Source organism: Patagioenas fasciata, chromosome 3 (assembly GCF_037038585.1).
Source record: "Patagioenas fasciata isolate bPatFas1 chromosome 3, bPatFas1.hap1, whole genome shotgun sequence".
Classification (NCBI taxonomy): domain Eukaryota; kingdom Metazoa; phylum Chordata; class Aves; order Columbiformes; family Columbidae; genus Patagioenas; species Patagioenas fasciata.
In genome coordinates this window covers 99,695,636-99,717,390 of record NC_092522.1, presented here as the reverse complement: position 1 = coordinate 99,717,390, position 21,755 = coordinate 99,695,636, and the positions used below count along the sequence as shown (strand labels likewise).

At 38.2% G+C, this 21,755-nt stretch overlaps 1 protein-coding gene across 1 annotated transcript in view; it reads right to left on the bottom strand.

The window, feature by feature from the left end:
* COL21A1 (collagen type XXI alpha 1 chain) overlaps positions 1-21,755 on the bottom strand; it is a 105,042-nt gene that overhangs the window by 63,338 nt on the left and 19,949 nt on the right. The window contains exons 2-7 of the mRNA XM_065835159.2: positions 13,834-13,953; positions 11,397-11,948; positions 5,807-5,975; positions 5,455-5,671; positions 3,598-3,771; positions 983-1,060 (exon numbers count right to left, since the gene is read on the bottom strand). Coding sequence (XP_065691231.2) covers positions 983-1,060; positions 3,598-3,771; positions 5,455-5,671; positions 5,807-5,975; positions 11,397-11,948; positions 13,834-13,921 — 1,278 coding nt within the window. The 5' untranslated portion in view covers positions 13,922-13,953. The remainder of the gene's footprint in view (positions 1-982; positions 1,061-3,597; positions 3,772-5,454; positions 5,672-5,806; positions 5,976-11,396; positions 11,949-13,833; positions 13,954-21,755) is intronic.

Sequence of the window (21,755 nt, the reverse complement as noted above, 5' to 3'; positions counted from 1 at the left end):
AGAAGAAAACCAGACTAGCTGGAGGTCTGTGGAAGTGTGACAAAAAATTATATATCTGGATGCTGAAGATTCACAGGTTCTACTGTCAAACTGGTAAAATGGTCCTAATACTACACCAAATCACAAATGAAGAATATGCATTTGCACAGTAAGACACTGCTGTCTGACCATCTTTAGCTCAATTTGGTTTAGACATGACACAAAGGAGGATATTTTGAAAGAAACTGCACGAATAAAACAATCTCTTGCTTATATTTTGAGATAAAAGCTGAATGCTTTTGAAAATCTGGTTCCGACTGCATATCATGAATGGTTTCCAAATCTGTTTGCATGTATTTTACAATTCATTGCAGAATTAACTATAATCAAGAGGGCAAAGAGAAGGTCAAAGGACACACATAAGCTTCCTACTTGTGTATGTGAATCACAAAATCCTAAAGAGGATTTTATGTTTATCTATAACAATTCATCAAATCTTAGCATCATCTCAGTGAATGGAATATTTAACACAGAAATCACCATAGATACTTCTGATAGGAAAAGGTGATTTAAAAACATAGGTTTGTTGGTTATGTACAAAAATTTTAGAGATTAAATGACCTGACAAGTAGCAAGAAGTCTATCAGGTAAGTTAAAAAGTAATATTGAAAGTATTTTAAACTGCTGTAACCTAGTAGTTTTATTCATTTATAATGTTTGAAATCTTAAATTGTAACAGAAGATTTGGAGATTCTTTTATATTGCTGTCATATTTCCACCATCACATATCTAAACTAAAAAAACTTTTAAAATATGTTTGTGCAAGAATAAGGCTGAAAACAGGCAAGTTCTGTATCCCTTGGTATTGCAGAGGTAACAAGCATTTGTTCACACCAGCAGAATCAATGTAGTATTACTTATTTGAGAATTCATTAAGTCAGCTTTAAACAGTGATTTGTAAAAAATGCCAAGTAGTCCTCAAATGTTCATTTATCATACTCACAAATCCTGGGATCTCACAGACTGTTTCTCGATTATTTTGCTCTGGGTCACAGTAGATTCTCAGTTTTTGTATATCAAACTGTAATTCAAAACATAAAAGACTTTTTTAGAGAAAGTGTTAATAGTTTAACATTTAAACTATACTCATATTATGTCATTCCTAAGTTTAAAAAAATTCACAAAATATTAAAAAGCAAGAGAAACTGGAAGCTCTGTGTGGCCACTACAGTTAAAAATCAAGTAAAGATGCAGAAATGTTTTTAGTCAGGCTACTCATAACGAATAATACATGAAACCAATTAAACACTCTGTAACAGAAGTATTTAGAGAAAAATAATCAGTCCAAGATTTTGTTTTCTAAAATAGTAGAAATCGCCACCCCTAATCCTTGGCAATAAATCCAAACACACACAGCAGAAATTACACTGGTTGCCAATACCATCAGGAAAGAAGTCACAACAGCAAAAGGAAAACCAACATTTTCCTTTTTACCTTAACAGTCCTGCAACAATCTACTGCATGTAAGATTAGTTTAGAGTTCAGTTGTATAACCTAAAACTTTAAAAAGCAGTCAATAAAAACCTTGGCATCAGGTAGGCAAGAGTTTTTGTGCCATCACTGTACTCCAGAAAAATGAAACAAATTGAGTCTATTTTTCTAGCATAAGGTACCATGACTGCAAAGAGACAAAAGCCCTGTTGCACTCATCTGAAATCACAGACCATAAGTCAGACTAGCGGGGGAAGAAAGCACAGAAAATGAAGCCTGTTAATACCAAGCCTAGTAATGTGTGGTTTCAACTTTAAAATAACTACAATTCACATCACTTAATTATGTGCACAAGTTTATCATTGCTATACTGGAAAGCACATCAGCCAGTAAGACACTAGTTAAAACACTAGAAAGCATTTGAATCAGAGCACAGAAAGAGAATGAAAATTCACCAAAGAATCTCTGAAAATTCTTGTATCATACTTTATATACAACTTTGTATACAACTCCAGCTTTCTTAAAGGATTTCAAAATACCTTTTCATGGAAAGGTGGTATGCAGATTCATTAAAATCTTTTTCTATAATCATAGTTTAAGTAGAAATATCCTGGGAAGTTTTGACTGTTAATGATTTGAAGAATGTGTCACAGTCTGAGAAAGTGGAGGAAGGGAATATCTTTTTTAGATTACAGAGATCATCTGGAAATATAAAATCGCAACCTGAGGCAGACTTTCTACTTTTCTTTTAGTGCACTACCAGAAGAGGATCTTGGACAATTTGACATTCCTAAAATGTTTTCATTTTTATTTTAGATAACATGCCTTGCTACTAACATTCTAACTCAGGAACTGTATTACTGGGAATCTACAAAAGTCCCATTTCTGCAGTGACTTAAAGGAAAAAACAAGACACAAAACCAACAACCAAACAACCCTCTAGTCTTAGAATGCACAAAACTATAAAAATGGGATAATCCTGTACCAACAAATACAGTACACAGAGAATTTATTACAATTGTGAAATCTCTGTTTTCCTTGCAATAAGTGCCTGAGGTCTTATAAGAAATCTGTGGGCAAACATTCAGTAGTTTTCACAAAGGGATACTTCAGTGTATGGACGGTGTTACTGCCAGCAATGCTGAGTCACATACAGAGTGCATCATCCAAGTTTCCATGTACACTTTTAGGATTCTATAATATTAGAACTGAAGCCTGGCTACATATACACAAAATTTGGGAGTAAGTGAGTAAAGACATCTGAAGAGAATTAATGAAGACGATGTAACACGCATTCATATATTTTAATAGTAGCAGTAAGGATCATGAGAGTACAAAAGAAGCATAGCTTTCAAAATAACTAAAAATAATGTCTACTTATGTAATTTGGTATTTCTTAGTATTGCTTCCTCTAGTTAGTAACATCATTACTAGATCAAAGGAAACAATATTTAACCAACATCTGGAATGCTGTCAACATACCAGTCTTCACCACAGGTCTATACAGCCTTTACCTTTAGAACCTGAAATGTTAACCAGCTTTTTTGGTGTCTGCATACAGTTGCAGGCAAAAGGAGCTTACTGTTCCTCAGAACAGAGCACAGTCTCAGTACAGGGTTTTCAGGGTTTTTCTTCCAGCACAGCAGGATCAGATTGAGTACCAAATATTTGCAGTACAACAGAAATGGAGTTGATACGCTTTGTAGTTTCTTGACAGCCAGTGATGAGAAAGACATTTCCTCAAAACTGTTCCCTCCCTCTTGTGCCAGCATAACCCCATATACTGATGGAAGCAAATTATATGCAAGTGTCCAGCACAGAGGAAATTCCCTGCTTTGAGACACTGTTTCCAAAATTCAGACGACCACATTGCATCAAATACGTGTTTCAGCAAAAACCAACGCCCTTGAAGTCAGTGAGACCAATTCAGCACCCACCGCACAGGATCCATCAGTTGTGCTTGTACAATTGTCCTCCAGAAAATTTATGCTCCCTCCTACCTATTAAAATTTTGTATATTAAATTTCAGCCTAGTATAAATTAGAAGTTCAAGAAAACAGAAGGTGCCGATGCAATGTTAACCTACAGTACAACTTCGGAATTACTGTGGGTTTAGCATATGCTTACCTGTACAGTTTCCTCCTTTCCAGAATACTTTCCTATTTGCGTTAGGCCACTGATGTAAATACCTAAAACAGGATGTAATGGTTTGGTTTCAATTGCTTGATCATCCATATACAATGTTACAAAGTCCTCTGTTACTAAGAGACGAATTTGATGCCATTCTTCATCAAACAATGTCTAAGAAAAGTGAAGAAAACAGAATTGTTTAAGTCAAAATATCTTCAATTTAAATAACAATAAAACTTCATTTCAACACTTCAATGACTGTTAATGATTGAGATTATCAATGTTCCAGGTTTTCTCACATAAAAAATTGTCAAACTGTATAGGCAAAAAAGTATTTGTCAAGTTGACAGCAAATTGAGAACAAGATATTCGGTCATAATTCCTTCCTGTTTCAAACTTATTTTATAACTCACATAGATTTTTTCAGTCTATGATCTTGAACATGCTCAAGCCAGTATTTGCTAAAAATATGAACCTGGAAGCATTTATTTCAGCAGCAGTATCATATCTCAAACACTTCAGATCTTAAATCATGATGAAAACAAATTGGTACTTGAAAGTCTTTCTACTTAATCTCTTATAGAAAAATGAGAAAGAGGGCATTATATTGGCAGAAAGAGCCAGAAAATTACAACGAATAAACCAAATATTACATTTATCATCTCATAAAACATCAGTTTTCTAAAGCTTAAGATCTGGTTTAAACGAATAACAAAGTTCTGTAAGTAACAGAAAATGAGAGACACTTTCAAAGTATTTCTCTCACCTACCTTAGAAATGAAATTCAACACAGGAACAAATGCCTTCTTCTTGAGCCTACCCATTAATTTAATAAAAAATCTAGCTCCTTAACCTAGCCTAGCCTAAATGCATCCCTTTAATATAACTGAATTTAATAGAGATTAATCCCACACTACACTAGCATACATAAACTGAAATATACATCTTTCAGTATGTTATATATCTTTGTTACCTTTTTCAGACATAAACAGAAGTTAATCTTACTTCAATTAATAGTATACAGCCTTAGATAGCATCTCTGTTTGTGTTTTATTTTCTTTTATAGATTGGGGTTTTATTTATTTACAATGTCTCTCATTATAAGATAAAATAAAAAACAGATCAGAATATATAACATTTCCATTTTCCCAAGTAAAAGTGAATCTCTGGTCTGCGTATTCCTGCTACAAATACAAGAGTGGAGACATTCAATCTCCCTCCCTTTGCGTCATCCGCAACTGAGACGATCTTTCTTACAGAGTTGAATATTTCACTGGAAATTAGTGAAAGAAGATTGAATGGGAACCTTCAGATTATACCAGGAAACAATAAAATTGGTTTGCATGAAGAGGGGAATCCCTTCTTCAGAGAGAAAAGTAAGCAACCGAAAGGATTTTTTACTCAACACAGAACTAAACAAATCCAGAATGAACTCTCAGTTTGTAAACTGCTATTTACTCTTCTAGAAAAGAAAGTAACTGCTGTCATCATACATTTCTTAATAACTTAGACACTTAACAAAAACCCGCTCCAAAAATGGAATATTTTCATTCACATTTTCTAGTGTCCACATCAAAGGCAGAAAATACTTGCCAGCATATACAAAGCAAACAGCTGTGTGCAGAAAAGCCTCTGTGATCTTCACAACTACCTGCTGGAAACTGCGGAGTAGAAAGCACCTGCAAAGCACTGACACTGTGGACACTCTGGAAACATGGGTGAGGTACCAACCATCTATTTTTAAAAATCTAAGCAGCCAAGAATAAGATCACATATTTTTAAAAAACATAAAGTTGCTAAGGAATAATGTGTACTTAAATGTCTCTTCCAGCATGATGTCAAATTAGTCCTTACCTTTACACGAGGTGCAGTAAAAGTAATAACTTGTGTGCCATTCATTAAACTTGTTGTAGTGAATGATAATGTTTTCTCTTCCCCATTAATAGTGACTGCTATTTGTGGTCTCTTATCCAGACTTAGAATTCTCCACAAGTCCCACGTCTTCTTTACTTTAAATCTTTGAGTGGAAACAAACACATAGGATGGAGGCAGACCTTCTGGAAACACATTCCTAAATAATGGGGAAGAGGGAACAAAAAGACAGTACTTGAACATTCATATAAATCTTAAAACAAGTCTCTCTCACTTTAAACAAACAAACAAAAAATCTTACTAAATTTAGAAGTGTATTTATAAATCTAAATACCTCGTCAGTTCTGACAGGTCAACACGTGAAGTGACTTCATAAGCTTTTGCATTAGTAGTTGGTATTTGAATTCTCTTTTTAACCTTTTTCTTCACACCTAATCCTACAAGAATGTCAAATCCTTTTTCATCTCGAGCTGCCACTGGAATTCTTGTTGGACAAACAGATTCTGCAAAGTAATAAATGCAAGTATAGTTCAAAATGAGATATAAAACCCTCAAAAAGAAACTGCTCCACTTACCAAATTTTTTGTAGCTGCCTTTCAAGTAATAAAAGAGTTGAGAACTGCCAGTTACAAGAGAAGTGTCATGCAGACTCCTCAGTGACAGGAAGCAAGAATACAGAGGTGTAATATTTTACTGCATACTCACATACTATTTTGAACTGAGACTAACTGTAGTTAAAATGTATTACAATATCTGATCAATAAAAATATTTAAGTTAATTTCTAAAAATGTATGGTCTCAAAATGCTACAAAATTATAGGTGCTAATTTCCGTGACACAATTTGGATGAACCCAGGATCCCTCCCAACTATAAATCAGGTTGAAAATGGACAAAGGTAGAATTAGCTACAACTTATTTGTCATCTTCTTTTGCTCAAAATAGACTCTGATCTATTTTGTCTGTTACACTGAAATCTGCTTGAAGCTATTCTCACTGGACAATTATTGTGTGATATATTTTCTGCTGGGACTAAAGTTAGCTGAATGTTATCTGTGTTTAATTCTCTTTACACAAATACAATACTAGGCAGTGGGTCTAAGTTATTTGAAACAAAAAAGTGAGATAGTGGAGTGAAATTTAATGATAAAGCCAACATCATATTAGAGTAGTAAATCAATGAAAAGAAAGCAAACTACTTTTTGTTTTATTAAAGTTATGCTAAACTATTTACAATAAACACATTTTCATTTTCCTTTGTTTCACTAGAAATAATCGGTTAGAGGAGGTTAATAATTAGTCAGAGGAGGTTAGGAACACATTCCAAAGAAGGAGTGGAGGGTTCTCTCATCTTCATCCGGACCAGCTGCAGGCTGGAAAACTCATGTCTCAATGCCAGGGAATTATCAGCTCAAAGGTCTAGACTGGCTTCTCTTTATAATATGAGCAAAGCTGCACAGTTTCTCTTTCTAGCCCAAAGGTAGTCAGATGCTACCCCGTTCTGGTGGGTGAGGCAGGATATATAAGATCTAAGACAAGTCAGCTAAGGGCAGGCACTAACTATATATGGTGGGAAAGGACAATCCATCCTAAGGGGACATGCCACAGTTAACCTGGGGCAGCAGCAAGAAGCCACATACATTCCCCTTGGTTTTCTTTTCCCACTCACAGCCAAATGTCACCTGACTTCCAAATTAAAAACACATTAAAAGTTATCTGCCTGGTTCTGTAAGAAAGAATTGCAAAAAGTCCATGACCACATTATGGAAACTAAAATGTCTAACTTTTGAGTGCTGGGAAAAAAAAAAAAAAAAGTCCAACACAGCTTTCCTTTTTATTCTTCTCAAAACACAGACAGAGGATTTATGTCAACATACTTTTGATATTAAGTAAGAATAATAACAATAACACTTTCTTCTTCCAGGTTTCTTCACTGTGTAGTGTTATCGTGGAAGCATGTTATAAACTCACATGTTTCAAATCTGAATTAACAGTCATCTTGCCATAAATATTATTGCAGATAGTCATATACACTGACAAGACAATGAACACAAGAATCTCTTACCTGTTACAGTATTGCTAGACCACTTGGACACACACAGGTCTATGGGGCCAGATGGGAGACACCCAAGGGTGCTGAGGGAGCTGATGGAGGTGATCACTAAGCCACTTCCCATTATCTATCAGCCACCCTGGCTAACTGAGGAGGTCCCAGTTGACTGGAAGTTGGCCAATGCGACGCCCATCTACAAGAAGGGCCAGAAGGAGGATCCAGGGAACTACAGACCTGTCAGTCTGACTTCGGTGCCAGGAAAGGTCACGGAGCAGATCATCCTGTGTGACATCACATGGTACACACAAGAAAAACAAGCAATCGGGCCCAGCCAGCATGGGTTTATGAGAGGCAGGTCCTGTTCGACCAACCTGATCTCATTCTATGACAAGGTGACCCACCGAGTAGATGAGGGAAAGGCTGTGGATGTTGTGTACTTAGACTTCAGTAAGGCCTTTGACACCACAGCATTCTCCTGGAGAAGTGGGCAGCTCATGGCCTGGATGGGTGTGGTCTGCGACAGATAAAGAACTGGCTGGAGGGACAGGCCCAAAGAGTTGTGGTGAACAGAACCAAATCCAGATGGCGGCTGGTCAAGAGTGGTGTTTCCCAGGGCTCAGTATTGGGGCCACTTCTGCTTAATCTCTCTATCAATGATCTGAATGAGGGAACTGAATGCATCCTCAATAAATTTGCAGACGACACCAAATTGGGTGGGAGTGTTGATCTGCTGGAGGGTAGTAAGGCCACACAGAGGGATCTGGACTGGCTGGATTGTTGGGCTGAGGCCAGTTGTCTGAGGTTCAACAAGGCCAAGTGCCGGGTCCTGGACTTGGGTCACAACAACCCCAGGCAGCGCTACAGGCTCGGTGAAGAGTGGCTGGAAAGCTGCCTGGCAGAGAGGGATCTGGGGGTGTTGATTGGCAGCGGGATGAATATGAGCCAGCGTGTACTCAGGGGGCCAAAAAGGCCAACAGGGTCCTGGCTTGTATCAGGAACTAGAAAAGTGACTGTGCCACTGTACTCAGCACTGGTGAGGCCCCACCTTGAATACTGTGTTCAGTTTTGGGCCCCTCATCATAAGAAGGACATTGAAATACTAGAGAGAGTGCAGAGGAGGCAATGAAGCTGCTGAGGGGCCTGAAGCAAAAGTCTTAGGAGAAGCAGTTGAGGGAACTGGAGCTCTTCAGCCTGGAGAAAAGGAGGCTGAGGGGAGACCTTATCGCTGTCTACAACTACCTGAAAGGAGGTTGTAGCATGGAAGGTGTTGGTCTCTTCTCCCAAGCAGCAAGTGCTAGGACAAGAGGAAATGGCCTCAAGTTGTACCAGGGGATGTTTATATTGGATATTAGGAAAAATTTCTTCATGGAAAGGGTTGTCAGGCATTGGAACAGGCTGCCCAGGGAAGTGGTTAAGTCACCATCCCTGGATGTGTTTCAAAGGCCTTTAGATGAGTTTCTTAGGGACATGGTTTAGTGCTGGATTTAAGTTAGCTTGTGGTTGGACTGGATGATCCTGAGGGTCTCTTCCAACCAAAATGATTCTGTGATCAGAAATCTGGTGTAAAATCAAAAAATAAATGCAGAAATAGGATTACTTTATGTGACGGAGCCATTATTCTGGATCACTGCCAAAGTAACTATTCCAAATCAACACACAAATTGAGCATCTGTAAAATCATACATTAAGTAAGTATTCCTTATTTCCAATGGTACATTGAAAAGCTATCTAAAAGCATTGCTAGGACAGTAAACCTTTTTTGGGTCTTCTGGATCATCTTCTGTCAAGAGTATTTTGATAAGTATCTGAGCCATTATACGGGATGCAGAAGTCAGTGGCAAAATTAAGAACTGTCTTCCAAGGGAAATGGGACTGTGTTTCCCATCCATAGTATCAGTCACAGCAATTCTCTAGCCTATACTGAAATCTTGTTCCCTTTTAGTGTTTTATATAGTTTTCTGATGCTTTGTTTTTCCTGTCATGAAGTATGGAATAACTTTTTGATTTTAAAATCCATTACCTAATGGAAAGGAACTTTACTCAGCATCCTCCAGTCATACTTCTCAGGTCTGCATTGAAAATTGTTTTTAAATGCATTCCTGGCACATCATCTTTTCTATATTCTTGCTAGAGAATATTAATAACACAGGAACATTTGAGTTCCAGAATAAGAAACTTTAAATATTTGGGGAAGCTTTTAGCCACATTGTCCTTTCTGGATGACAGGTTCAGCAGTTTTTTACACCGTGCCATACTCTAAAATGAACACTGGAGCTCCCAGAAGGCACATGAGAGTTGTTGATAATGACGCTACTTGCTACATGAACCTCCAAACTTCGGCCTCCTTTTTCTAGAAAGGAAATACTACCCCTAAGCTCTTAGATCTATGTTCACATAATAAAGAAGTTAAGAACACCAAAGAGTGAAGCTAGCATTCTTTTAGACATTAAAACAAAGATGATCAAGAGAGAACTCCAGAATTTTCAGGCAGATTCATGTGGCGGATTAGAGACAAATCATTGTTGCTTTGCCCTCATGGAACTTCCTCTCCCAGAGTCCAAGTGAATCTTAACAACATGAATAAAACAATCCACCACTCAGATCTAAAATTTCCAGTCTTTGAGTTCACCTGCTAAAGACATTGTGGTTAGAAATGAAGCTGCCAACTGGCTCTCATCGCTCTTTGAGAGAAGCATCTCAATGCTACAGCAAGGGAAGGGCACAACATCAGAGAGTGGGAGCAAAGGGTCACTTCAAGTACCCTTTTGTAGTCAACATTCACACATTCCTTCTGTAAGAGTCCAATAGTGCAGCTGAATTCTAAAGGATACTAGTTAACTTATTTCTGAAAGCAGAAAATCCATCTTGATGGAGTATAATGTCACTACTTCTAAGCTTTATTTAAAGAAAGCATCATGATTATTTTGGGAAATTTCTCTCTGCATTAAGCTTTATTAAAGAATTTAGCTTCACTTAGCTGATTTAATTTTTGGACTGACCACCTCACTATATCAGCCACAAGGAATTAAAATTTTTGTAAGTGTATCAAGAAATAAACACTATTAACCTCAAAATTAGTATCATACTTTTTTAATGAAGTTCATACTGAAAGTGAGAGCAAATGAAAACTATTTTGCATTCTTACTAAGTGCAGGAATATGGTACAAATGAAATATGACTTGAATCAATTCTTGGAAATAAAAAAATGTACAAAATAGCACTGATAAATATTCACTGTATTCACAGTTTTGAGTGTTTTACAAAGTTACCAGAAACCTCAATGCAGTAATGTTACTAGCATTCTAAAGCTAAAAAGTCACTTTACAATGTTGGTCTTGGCTAATTCTTCTATAAAATCCTTCTAAAAAAGATCATAACAGCTTGTTACAATTTGGGGTACTTTTGCCAAGAGTCTTTCTTCTGGGTTTTTCAATGCATGCTAGTGGAAGAACTCCTGTTTGTCATGATAGGCTATCTTCTCAACTGTCAAGAAGAAATGCCAGATTGTAGATGTAGGCACATCTAGGAAAAGAACAAAGCAAGCCCTATGTTCTTGGCACTATGAGAATTCCTCACCTACTTTAGGGTTTACAAACTTTATCAATGCAAAAAGTTTGGGGCTTAGGCCAAAATCTTACATACCAAAATCAAACACACACTGTGTTAACACATCATATACCTCCCAAATGCTGCTTAACAGAGAAAATACCATTTTGGGAGGGACTTCTGCAAACAAGATCAAAATGAAAGATCAAACTAAAGATCATCAGGTGTCTTACATTACATTAATAATACATACTGTTTGTGAAATAAATACACATACACAGCTGTCTTCTGTACACCTTCTAAAATATTTTATGATCTCTAACTTACCTTCACAGAGTTTCTGCTTTATAACTTCTTTAATTCTTGATATTGCAATATAATCTTCAACATAAAATACGTAAGTTGATGAAGGCTTATTGGCAATGGCTTTAAGTTCATCCTCCTCAATTTCTGAGCCAACACCAATAGCAAACAAAGTTATTTTATTTTTCCTTGCTTCTGCTGCTACATCTTTGACTTCATCTTGGGACTTTCCGTCAGTGAGAACAACTGCTATTTTTGTTAAAAATCTTGAAGATTTTGCAAAAAGATGGTCATAGGCAAACTGAATAGCTCTTCCTGTTCTTGTATTTCCTCCCAAATAGTGTATGGATTCCATTTCCCTGATGAGGTTCTCAGTGGATTCATGAGTTCCAAGGGGAATTTCAAGTACAGGGTAATCACTGTACTGGACAACTCCAACTTGAATAAACTTTGGCCCTATGTCAAAATTTCTTGTAATATTGACAAGCCAGCTTTTGATTATTTCAAAGTTTTCTGGGCCAACACTGTAAGAGCCATCTAAGATAAAAACTAAATCTGCTGGAGCAGTTCTGCAACCTAAAAAAAAAAAAAGAAGAAAAGAAAAACTTTCAAAGAACACTTCCACTTTCTTCTTCCATAAGAAACATTTTTCATATCAATTAAAGTTTATATTAGAATCTATATTGACAAATACAGTCCATTTAAAAAAAAGTCAGCTGAGTTTATCAGAGAAAACAAGATTGTTTCCGTAATCCACACAGACCCAGCTTGGTATCTGAAAACCACACCATTTTCTGGTTTTCACATTATCACCAGAAACAACTATGAAAATTTCTGGAATTTAGTTCCTCAGCTGGCAATTGCACATCATGCAATGAGCAGAGAGAAACACATTTTGTTTTTTTCCATATCTCTGTCTGCACAGATGATAAACATAAAACCTTGTTTTTGTTAGCAAACCAAGTATACTGCAGAGGAAGACTATAGTCTGAATACTCCAGAAGTAATATCCAATCCTTTTACAAATACATTTTAATTGACTTCTGACACTGCTACATGGCACTTACAGAGCTAGTTATTATAAAATCCTGAGTCTTGATTGAATGTTGCTGATAGCATACTGTGATTTCAGTAGAAGAAAAATGTTCAGTGAACAAGCTCAACCTCCAGAGTATAAGAACACATAAGCATCTAACAAATAGGCGTGGACTCAGCTCTCCTAGTTGTAGTCACTTATAAATGGAGCTGTTAGACTAAATTGCCAAGTACAGGCCATGGACTGACACAAGCATTTCTACAGGTCAGTCCTATCCCTCTTATATGAACATCCTCAGATGGAGGGAATAACTCCAGAGGAGATAATCACCTTCCATCAACTGTGAAAGGAGCTTAAATAACTGATACACAAGGTTCCAAGGAGATGGCCAAAACCAGGAGAGATTATTTTGATCCCATGGCACCTGGGCTTATAGGGGTTGCTGGGTGTTTCAGTGCTTTCTGCTTTGTGGAAGGCTGCAGCTCCAGCACAGGAAGGAGAGCTTCGCCTTGTCCTGACATCTGGTTACGGACACGTCTGGTCAGGTCAAGATTTCACCTTCCTTGAAAGCGCTTGACCATGGTCTGCTGGAGAGATCATTTTGCAATGCAGGTGGTGAAGAGACACTGGGAGAAGGAGCAAGGGGCGAGCAGAGCGCGTCACTTCGTAGTCAGAGCTATCAATCACACAGTAATTTCAGTTGGAAGGGAATTCGGGCCTGATGAAGGCAGGCCCAGCTTAGAGCAGGTGGACTGAAAAAAAATATATGTCTTTCTAGACACCAAAAGGAATTTTATGGAGTATGTTGTACAATACTGAAAATTGCTGTATTAAGAGCAGAACTGGAGAAAAAAGACCTACTCTGAAAGTACCACTGTGCCCAGAGGAAAGTTTTCCACAGTCTTTTTTTCCAGTCAATTTGCCTCTCAAAAAGCTACCTTGATTTAACTTTTTCTTTTCCATAAACTAGATTTACAGTATATAACTTGGTTTGGTGGGGTCTGAGATGCTAACTTTGAAGAATATGCAAGAAGGCCTGTCCAAAAGCTGAGGTTATCTCAGCTTCCCCTCACAGAAGCTTTATTTTTCTCATTTAGTTTCTCACATAACATTAAGCTGTTCAAAACAGGACTCCTGAAGAAATGAAAATATAAATACTCAAGACACATGTTTATATCAAGACTGGAACTTTACAGTCCTTGGGCATTTCTAGGACAAAAAAAGAAATAAAGATATTCCCTTCCTAAAGGAGAAATAATATATTTAAGTTACTTACCCTATATTACAGGATTTTCACCAAGAAAATTACAATGGAAAAAAATGACCATCAACAGAAGTGTGCATGTGAACCTGAAAATGATTACTATAAATTCAAGGCATGCTTTGAAGTTGCCCTTATCTGAAATATAAAAACTTAAGACTTACTTGCTCTTGTTTCCCCATCTTCAGCTGAGATGTAATCATGAAGTAATAGACTTAATAACATCTGAAAAAATGTTCTGATCTGTGCCATGTGTATTGTATTTTCAAAGTCTTCAGATTAAACTAGATGGGGAAGAAATGAAAAGAAAGCATAGTGTCATTATATTACAAAACAAATCCAAATTGCTGTGTTTTAAAACCTGTGCATGAGGAACAACTTTGAAATCAAATCTGCAAGCCCAAATGTAAGGCCAGCCTGCAAGGCGCCACAGACCCCAAAAGTGCCAGCCAGGCGTGTAAGCCCAAAGTTGAGATTCTAAACTCAACAACACTCACCAGCTCTTCTGTAGAAGCTCAGTTTTCACCAAGGCATATTTATATACTTCACCTGCCACATACACACGCAAGTAGGTTATGTTCCCAGTCCCAGTCCCACTTGTCCAACCACCATCCCACTCTGCAGCTGCTGCTGCTGCTCCAAAATACGGCAAGTGTTTATGTGTCAGGTACTGGTGTGGACACGGTACTTCAGTCTCAACCCACATACCTGGCTACTTCAGGGACTCTGGGACACTTCTCCTCCTCTGTCCTCGGCTGAGACCACCACCATGAGCCCGGGTCCCAGTGAGCCCCAGCCCCCTCCCAGCACAGCTAAGCCCACTGTGTACTGTAACATTCAAGGTTATATAAATTATATTAACCTTCACTTTCTTTTTTTTTTTCCTGTTTCTATCTCCTTTGTTACCATGGTCTCTGAATTATAATCCTAAGAGGGTCCCAAAGCAAACATGCAACTTTGGCTTCATGTTGCTGTCATAACTACTATTTAACAAATTTAAAATCATAGAGTATATCAAGTCAGAAAGGAACCATACTTAAATTAAGTCATAACAATTACTTCTGTTAAATGCAAAAAAATAGAATCATAATGGGAGAAAAGATACATTTTTGGAGTATTGTATTAAAGATCCATTCATTTCAAGAATATAAGTATAATGAATCTCTTTCGTATTCTGTTTTCTCATCCTCCCAACACAAAATGCAGTATTTCTAACTCCATTTCATCCTCCACTACAAAACAGGAACACCCTAACAGGGAAAGGGAGGATTAACTGCTGGTGTAAGTGCATGCACCAGTGACTGAATACTGGCACAGGTTGTCCAGAGAGGTTGTGGGGTCTCCATCCTTGGGGATATTCAAGCTGTCTGGACATGGTCCTCAGCAACCAGCTCTAGGGGCTGGACTAGATGACCTCCAGAAGTCTATTTCAATCTCAGTCATGATGTGATTCCGTGATTTCTATTAAACTATGAGGTGGCACTTGTTCATTTAAGCATAGATTTGGTCCATCAAATGTAATTAATATAACAGAGGACAGAATTTTAGAATACCTTACATCTATCTTTGTACATTGTAAAAGAAACTTTTTTTCCCTATTACTTGGTTTGCATTCAGAACATTGTGCTGCTCAGTAAGATTCATCATTTTAAAATCACTTTCAGCCTTTTCTGTGGCAAGTGTTTACTGAAGGGTAAAATACATCTTTCATGAAGCCAAACTGAGTGATACCAAAGAACATATGAAAATAAATCTCTGTGGGAATTTGAACAGCATGTAACCATAGAAGGACAATTGAACTCTTTGAAAGTATCGGAAAAATATAAACCTAAAACTGAAAAGAAAAAAAAAAAAGACAGACTACCATGCATACCATGCAGAGATCTAATATATACCAAAACTACAGTCCTGGCCCAAACAAATTATAAAATCCGATAGACCTCTCCCACCAACAAGCCCAAAAGAAAAAGGTCCAAAAAACTGATAAGGAATAGTTATAAAAAAGCCTGTTGAGAGTATTATCACAACTGTACGTTAAATAATTTTTGATGTTCATCATCTCTGTGGATGTATAAATGGTTATTTATGTAAAATCTATAGACTTTATGCAAAAGGAAAATAAAAAAGCAACTTAGTGACTTCACTGCCTCAGTCTTCACTAAAAGGAGTAGAGGGACTGCTACCATTGATCTTGCATCTTTTTTTTTTTTTTTTCAAAATTAAAAAAGCACACTAAATCTACAAAATTATTTTAACAACACACTCCCTGCAGCACAAAACTTGTACGTGCTCCATGCCATACGCGCAGGCACTTCAGGTCAGGTGGGGACACAGGGATGCTGCTCCTGGCACAGCTCTCCTTGCAGCAGCCCCTGCAGAAGCCATTAGTGCCTGCCCTAAACTGCACCGGCCCTTTCATCTCTGCTCATCTTTCCACAAGCGTTTACCCTCTGGTACCATCAGGGATGGAAAGCAGGATGTGAATGCAGCATTTACCAGCTGTCCTGGAGCACAGGGAGTGTCAGGGAGCCTGGTTTAGGAGCAGAGGGGAAAGGTCATTTCAAAACCACTGCCAGTTAGGGGTGTTATAGGGGAACCAGAAGTAAGGAAAGGAAAATTCATGGGGATATGCTGTGGTGTGTTCCATGGACACACCCAGCAGAAATGTGCTGTCCTCTCAATTTTTCAGTTCTGTGTTGTTCTATCATCCATTTGCACTCAACTCATTCACGCATATATTCTAAATAACAGGCAAAAATAAATGGCACACCCCTCATATGACCCCACTGGTCAGCTCTCATCAAGTTGTCTTAAAACTCTGTGAAACTGGAGTCACAAAAGGGTAGAACAAGAAAGGTAGAACAAGTTCCCCCTGGCCCCAGCCTCACTCACCCAAACTGCTGCTCACTGTGCAGCCCCAGCCTCACATGAGGGCCATATCCAAACTTGGCCTCACTCCACCAGCAAAAGAAATAATACTGAGAAAACTCTCACAAGCCATCAGGCACCAGTGTGGGGAAGCGCAGGACAGAATTACAGGGCAGGCATCATACATGTCACTTCTCACAGGGAAGAATTTCCGTTCTTCACTAGTGAATGCTACAGCAGCTTTCAGTGCCTGTCGTTTAACTTGAAAAACATTAAAGCAATGAAACCATCACACCAGAGTAAGACTTCTTTTGGTGAAAATCATGCTCCGACTTACACTTCTTAAAAAGAATCAGTAAAATACTTGTTAAAACAGGTCTATCTCATTTGAAGAACCAAATTGTATTCTCTCAACAGACCAATTTTTTCCATCTATTTGTGAAAGTCCTTCTGTATTTCATTTACAGTAAAGCCTGAAAACTATGAGATACTGAACATGGGAACTTGGTTATAAGTATAAAGCCAAATAACTATTTAGTAGTCCAAAATGCACTTGGTTATTAATAGAAACCAAAATTAAAAGGATAAACCCAAGAATAAAGCAATCAAAGAGGATTCCAGGAATTATCCAGTGTTCAATTTATTTGAAAGAAAATAATAATATAGCACTGCACTTTTAACAGTGAAAAGAGATGCCAAACCAACAACTACAGAGACCAAACTTCTGAGTCTTTTTGACACAGCAATAATAGCATAGGCAACAGAAGTGCATTTGAAATTACTCAAAGAAAATACTCGCCCAAGTGCCTTATTGTTATTATGGAGAGGCCACTACTAACATTGGCCCAGGACCTTTCCACTGACATTGCCAATAAACAAAATTCATCACTGCTGATCATGTCCCTTCTATCTCCGGTTTTTTTAAGAGAAACAGAGAAAGTTGCCTCTATGGTGGTCCACAGAAGTGCTCACCGCCTTCTTCTCTGCCCCTGAGAGCTCTGTCAGCTGCTACGAGAAGTCAGGGTCCTCATACCAAACTGCTGCTGGAGCTGTAGGAGCTGGGTCAGGGTGTGCAGGGAAGTGCTAAGGGGCAGTCAGTCTGTCCCCACGCTGCACAGGCAGAGGGACACGGGATTCACGCTTGCTCCTTATTTCCTCTGCATCTGCAAACAGTAGCCAGGACTCGATGATCCTTATTGGTCCCTTCCAACTCGAGATAGTCTATGATCCTATGATATTATGCTAAGTTCTGTGTAAAACAACTTAAATAAAAATATTTCTATTAAAACTTTTAGCCCCTGTCTTTTTCCAAATTATTTGTTTAGTTTGTGGTTTTACCAAATGTAACTGCTTTCCCACATCTCAGTTACACCAAACCACTTTTAATATACATATGTTCATGAAAGAGAAAGCCACACAGGGTTACTAAATAAATGCACAGTCATTGCATCAAGCTCAAATAATGGGTTGCTGACTGAGAGAGTATTAATGGAGAAATAGTATGTGCTACTGTATTTTTCAAGGCATCCCCCATGGTTATTGAATTTTTCCACCTGAAATGGGAAAGCGCACACTGCACTCAGAGGGTTTGTAACTCTGGCATGCAGAGAGTGGTGGGAGCAAGCCTTTGGCTATCTTCCAACTCCACCAATCAGATTAAAGACACAAAGGCCTATCAGACACTAACTGAGACAGGATACTGGGTTGGGTGGACCTTTAGTGTGACTCATTATGGCCATTCTTCTTTGATAGCAAAAGGGATGTTTAGAGAGAGCAGAAACAGTTCCCTGGGGCAAAATGGTCTACCTTGCACAGAGGGACCCCAAACAGCTTATGTAAAGGCCTCTGCTCTGAGCCCCTCAAATGAGGAGTTATAGAGTACACCAGATATTTCTGAGTATCTTTGAGACTTGCATCAAGAAAGGCAAAAACCATAGCAGTGCTACTAAACATCAGGCCCTTGAACCATGGCCCACAGGGCAGTAGTATAAGAACCTGTTCTCCATTAAAGCCATTAGCAGAGTATCATTTCTACCTTCACTAAAGGCAGGAAAATAAGAGGGTACAACAAAGTTGTCTGCATCAGCCCATGCCCTGTGATAAATTACAGTCTCCCCAATACACATTCAGTTTTTGTAATGTGTAGGAGAAAAACCCAATGAGGTTTGAAAACTGGTGACTTACTGACTCACCTTCATGCTGTGTCATTTTAGGCAGCTTAAACCAATTGGACAGTTTTTGCAACATCTTTCTTGCTTTCTTCTGGGTGCTGCAATTTTGCTGTGCAGCAACATTTGCACAAATAGGGTCACTGAGCACTTCTGACCAGGAAGGAAATTGAACTCAGGTTCCCTACACAGTGGACACATGGTACAGCCATTACTGACACCAACAGTCGCTACTCAATTTTTGAATTAATTCAATGCTGCCAGTGTATTAGACATGTCAAAGGCATCATGCAACCTCCAGAACATCTTTGCTATGTAGAGGTGCACAGAGATTCAAATGATAGCATCTTCTGTATGCATGCACGCACAGAAAATTAATTTCTCATCCAACATAAGTTTTCAATAGGAAATTTAGGTGCCTAAGCACAGAATCATAGAATCATTTCAGTTGGAAGAGACCCTCAGGATCATCAAGTACAACCATAACCTAACCTAACACTAGCACTAACCATGTCCCTAAGAACCTCATCTAAAGGTCTTTTAAACAGGTCCAGGGAAGGTGACTCTACCACTTACCTAGGCAGCCTGTTCCAATGCCCAACAACCCTTTCCATGAAGAAATTTTTTCCAAATATCCAATCTTAACCTCCCCTGGTACAACTTGAGGCCATTTCCTCTTGTCCTATCACTTGCTGATTGGGAAAAGAGAGCAACACCCTCCATGCTACAACCTCCTTTCAGGTAGTTGTAGGCAGCGATAAGGTCTCCCCTCAGCCTCCTGTTCTCCAGGCTAAACAGCTCCAGTTCCCTCAGCTGCTCCTCATCACACTTGTGCTCCAGGCCCCTCAGCAGCTTCGTCACCTCCTCTGCACTCTCTCTGGTATTTCAATGTCCTTCTTATGATGAGGGGCCCAAAACTGAACACAGTATTCAAGGTGGGGTCTCACCAATGCTGAGTACAGTGGCACAATCACTTCTCTAGTCCTGCTGGCCACACTATTCCTGAAACAAGCCAGGATGCTGTTGGCCTTTTTGGTCACCTGAGTGCAGTGTTGGCTCATATTCAGCCAGCTGTCAATCAACATCCCCAGATCCTTTTCTGCAGGTTAGGCAGTATTTCCACTTTGCATTTAAGATGCCTAAAAGCAGCACCTTCTGTATCCCAAAAGGCAGTTTACTGATGTACTTTCCATATGCAACTTTCCAGTATCTAAGTATATCACTTTACTCTTCCCAGGAATACCCTGTGAAGAAACTTTCCATTTAGAGCCATTTGGAATCTTCCAGAATCAAAAATATTTGCTTTTCACTGCAGTTTTTTCACTATCCAAACTTGGGAATGAAGAGAGAAAGACAGGGAGATTTCCTTTCTCTGAAAACCCTGGCTTCTCTGCTGCATGAAGATTTCTTGCTGAAGAACTACACTAAAGAAATACACTGAAAGTAGGAGTTCCTTCCTTCACTATTTCCCATTGCTAGTTACTGCCTCTGAAAGAAGCCAAGAAGGCTATGATTTCAACCTTCTCCAGCATCCCAAGAAAATAACAAGACTAAAGGTTACATATATTATGGCACCTTCCAAGTATAAATTAACGCTTCTCTCATATTACATCACTGTATAAACATCTCTTAATTCAACTACAGATTGTTAAGTTTGGCTTACAAAAGAACAAATACTAAAACATTACAACAATAATGACTGAAAGGACATAAGTGAGATTCTTTGCATTTCCAAAAGTTATGCAATACTACAGAAACCGTACAGCAAGTGAAAATCAACCCTGAAAATCCAGATTTATATGCACTAAATAATGTGGAAAAGTAATGCAATATTGCATCACTTTCTTTTTATATTTGTTCTGTTTTCAAAATTAATGGATTTTACAAATAAAATGTTAGGGCAATTTACATTTTAGTATTTATTCCTAACTCTACCTTATACTACCAGTCCTCGGCATTCAAAAAGTCTATGAGGTTACTCTAAGTCAGTTACTTTTAACAAGTAATGCATCTGAATCTGTATTTATTTTCACTTGGATTTCAGTTCCATTCTGCTTCCATGTTTTCCACATATTGTTCCTCTTAATTTATTTTTCTTGGTGGGCACAATTTATGAGGTTATTATATTACAAACATTTAAAAGAGTAATAGCATTTCCTCAGAAGGGTGAGGCTGTGAAGACATTAATTTAGTCTCGGTTTACACATACATATATGTACATAAATGCAACATTGTATATAAATAGACTAAATCTCCTACAGTGATGAGTACATTAGTATTCCCCATACCATTTATTTCTCTTGCTATGTTGCAATGAATTCTCTTGGCATCATCACCAGTGTAATTACATTCATGCCAACAGTATTCTACAACATTAAATATATAATTACAAAGTAGTTCAGATGAGCTTTTATTAGGAGGAGTCAAGAAAGAAACTTACGTGTTTAAGTTACGCATATTGTGAGATCTCTCTTATTTTATTTTTTTTTTTACTAGTTAGTACTAGTACAGCAAGAATGAAAAGTAGTTGTAAAATGGTTCTGTTCTGGCTAAGCAATATCTGTCCTTAGTCAATACAAGAATATATGGCTATGCAAAGTACACAGAGCACAGAGTTCAAGATACTGTATTTCCTAACCCTGAAATCAGGCAGAAAAGCATTGCCTGGACTACCTTAAAAAGAAAAGGCTACTGGCACTTTTGCTTGGGCTCTCCCTCCCATTCCTATCACCTTTGCGCTCTTTTTACAACAACAGGTAGGCTTTTAGACTTTTAGACTACCTGACAGCCAGACTAGAGAACAGAGATCTCCAGCCAGTGCTGGAGAAACATGTGAAAGAAGTGAGGAGAGATGTGGGCAAAGGCCTGTTGCAGCTGAGTCCGTGAGTATATCTTGTTCACAGCTGCAGTAAAGGGAGTTGTGTGGTGTCGGCAGCACAACGACCTGGGGTAGCAGACACTGAATGTCCAAGTGCTGCAAGAAGTAAATGAATTTTGGAGACCTCAAAGAAACAGCAGCATCACCTGTCTCTGCATGTACATCTGTGGTC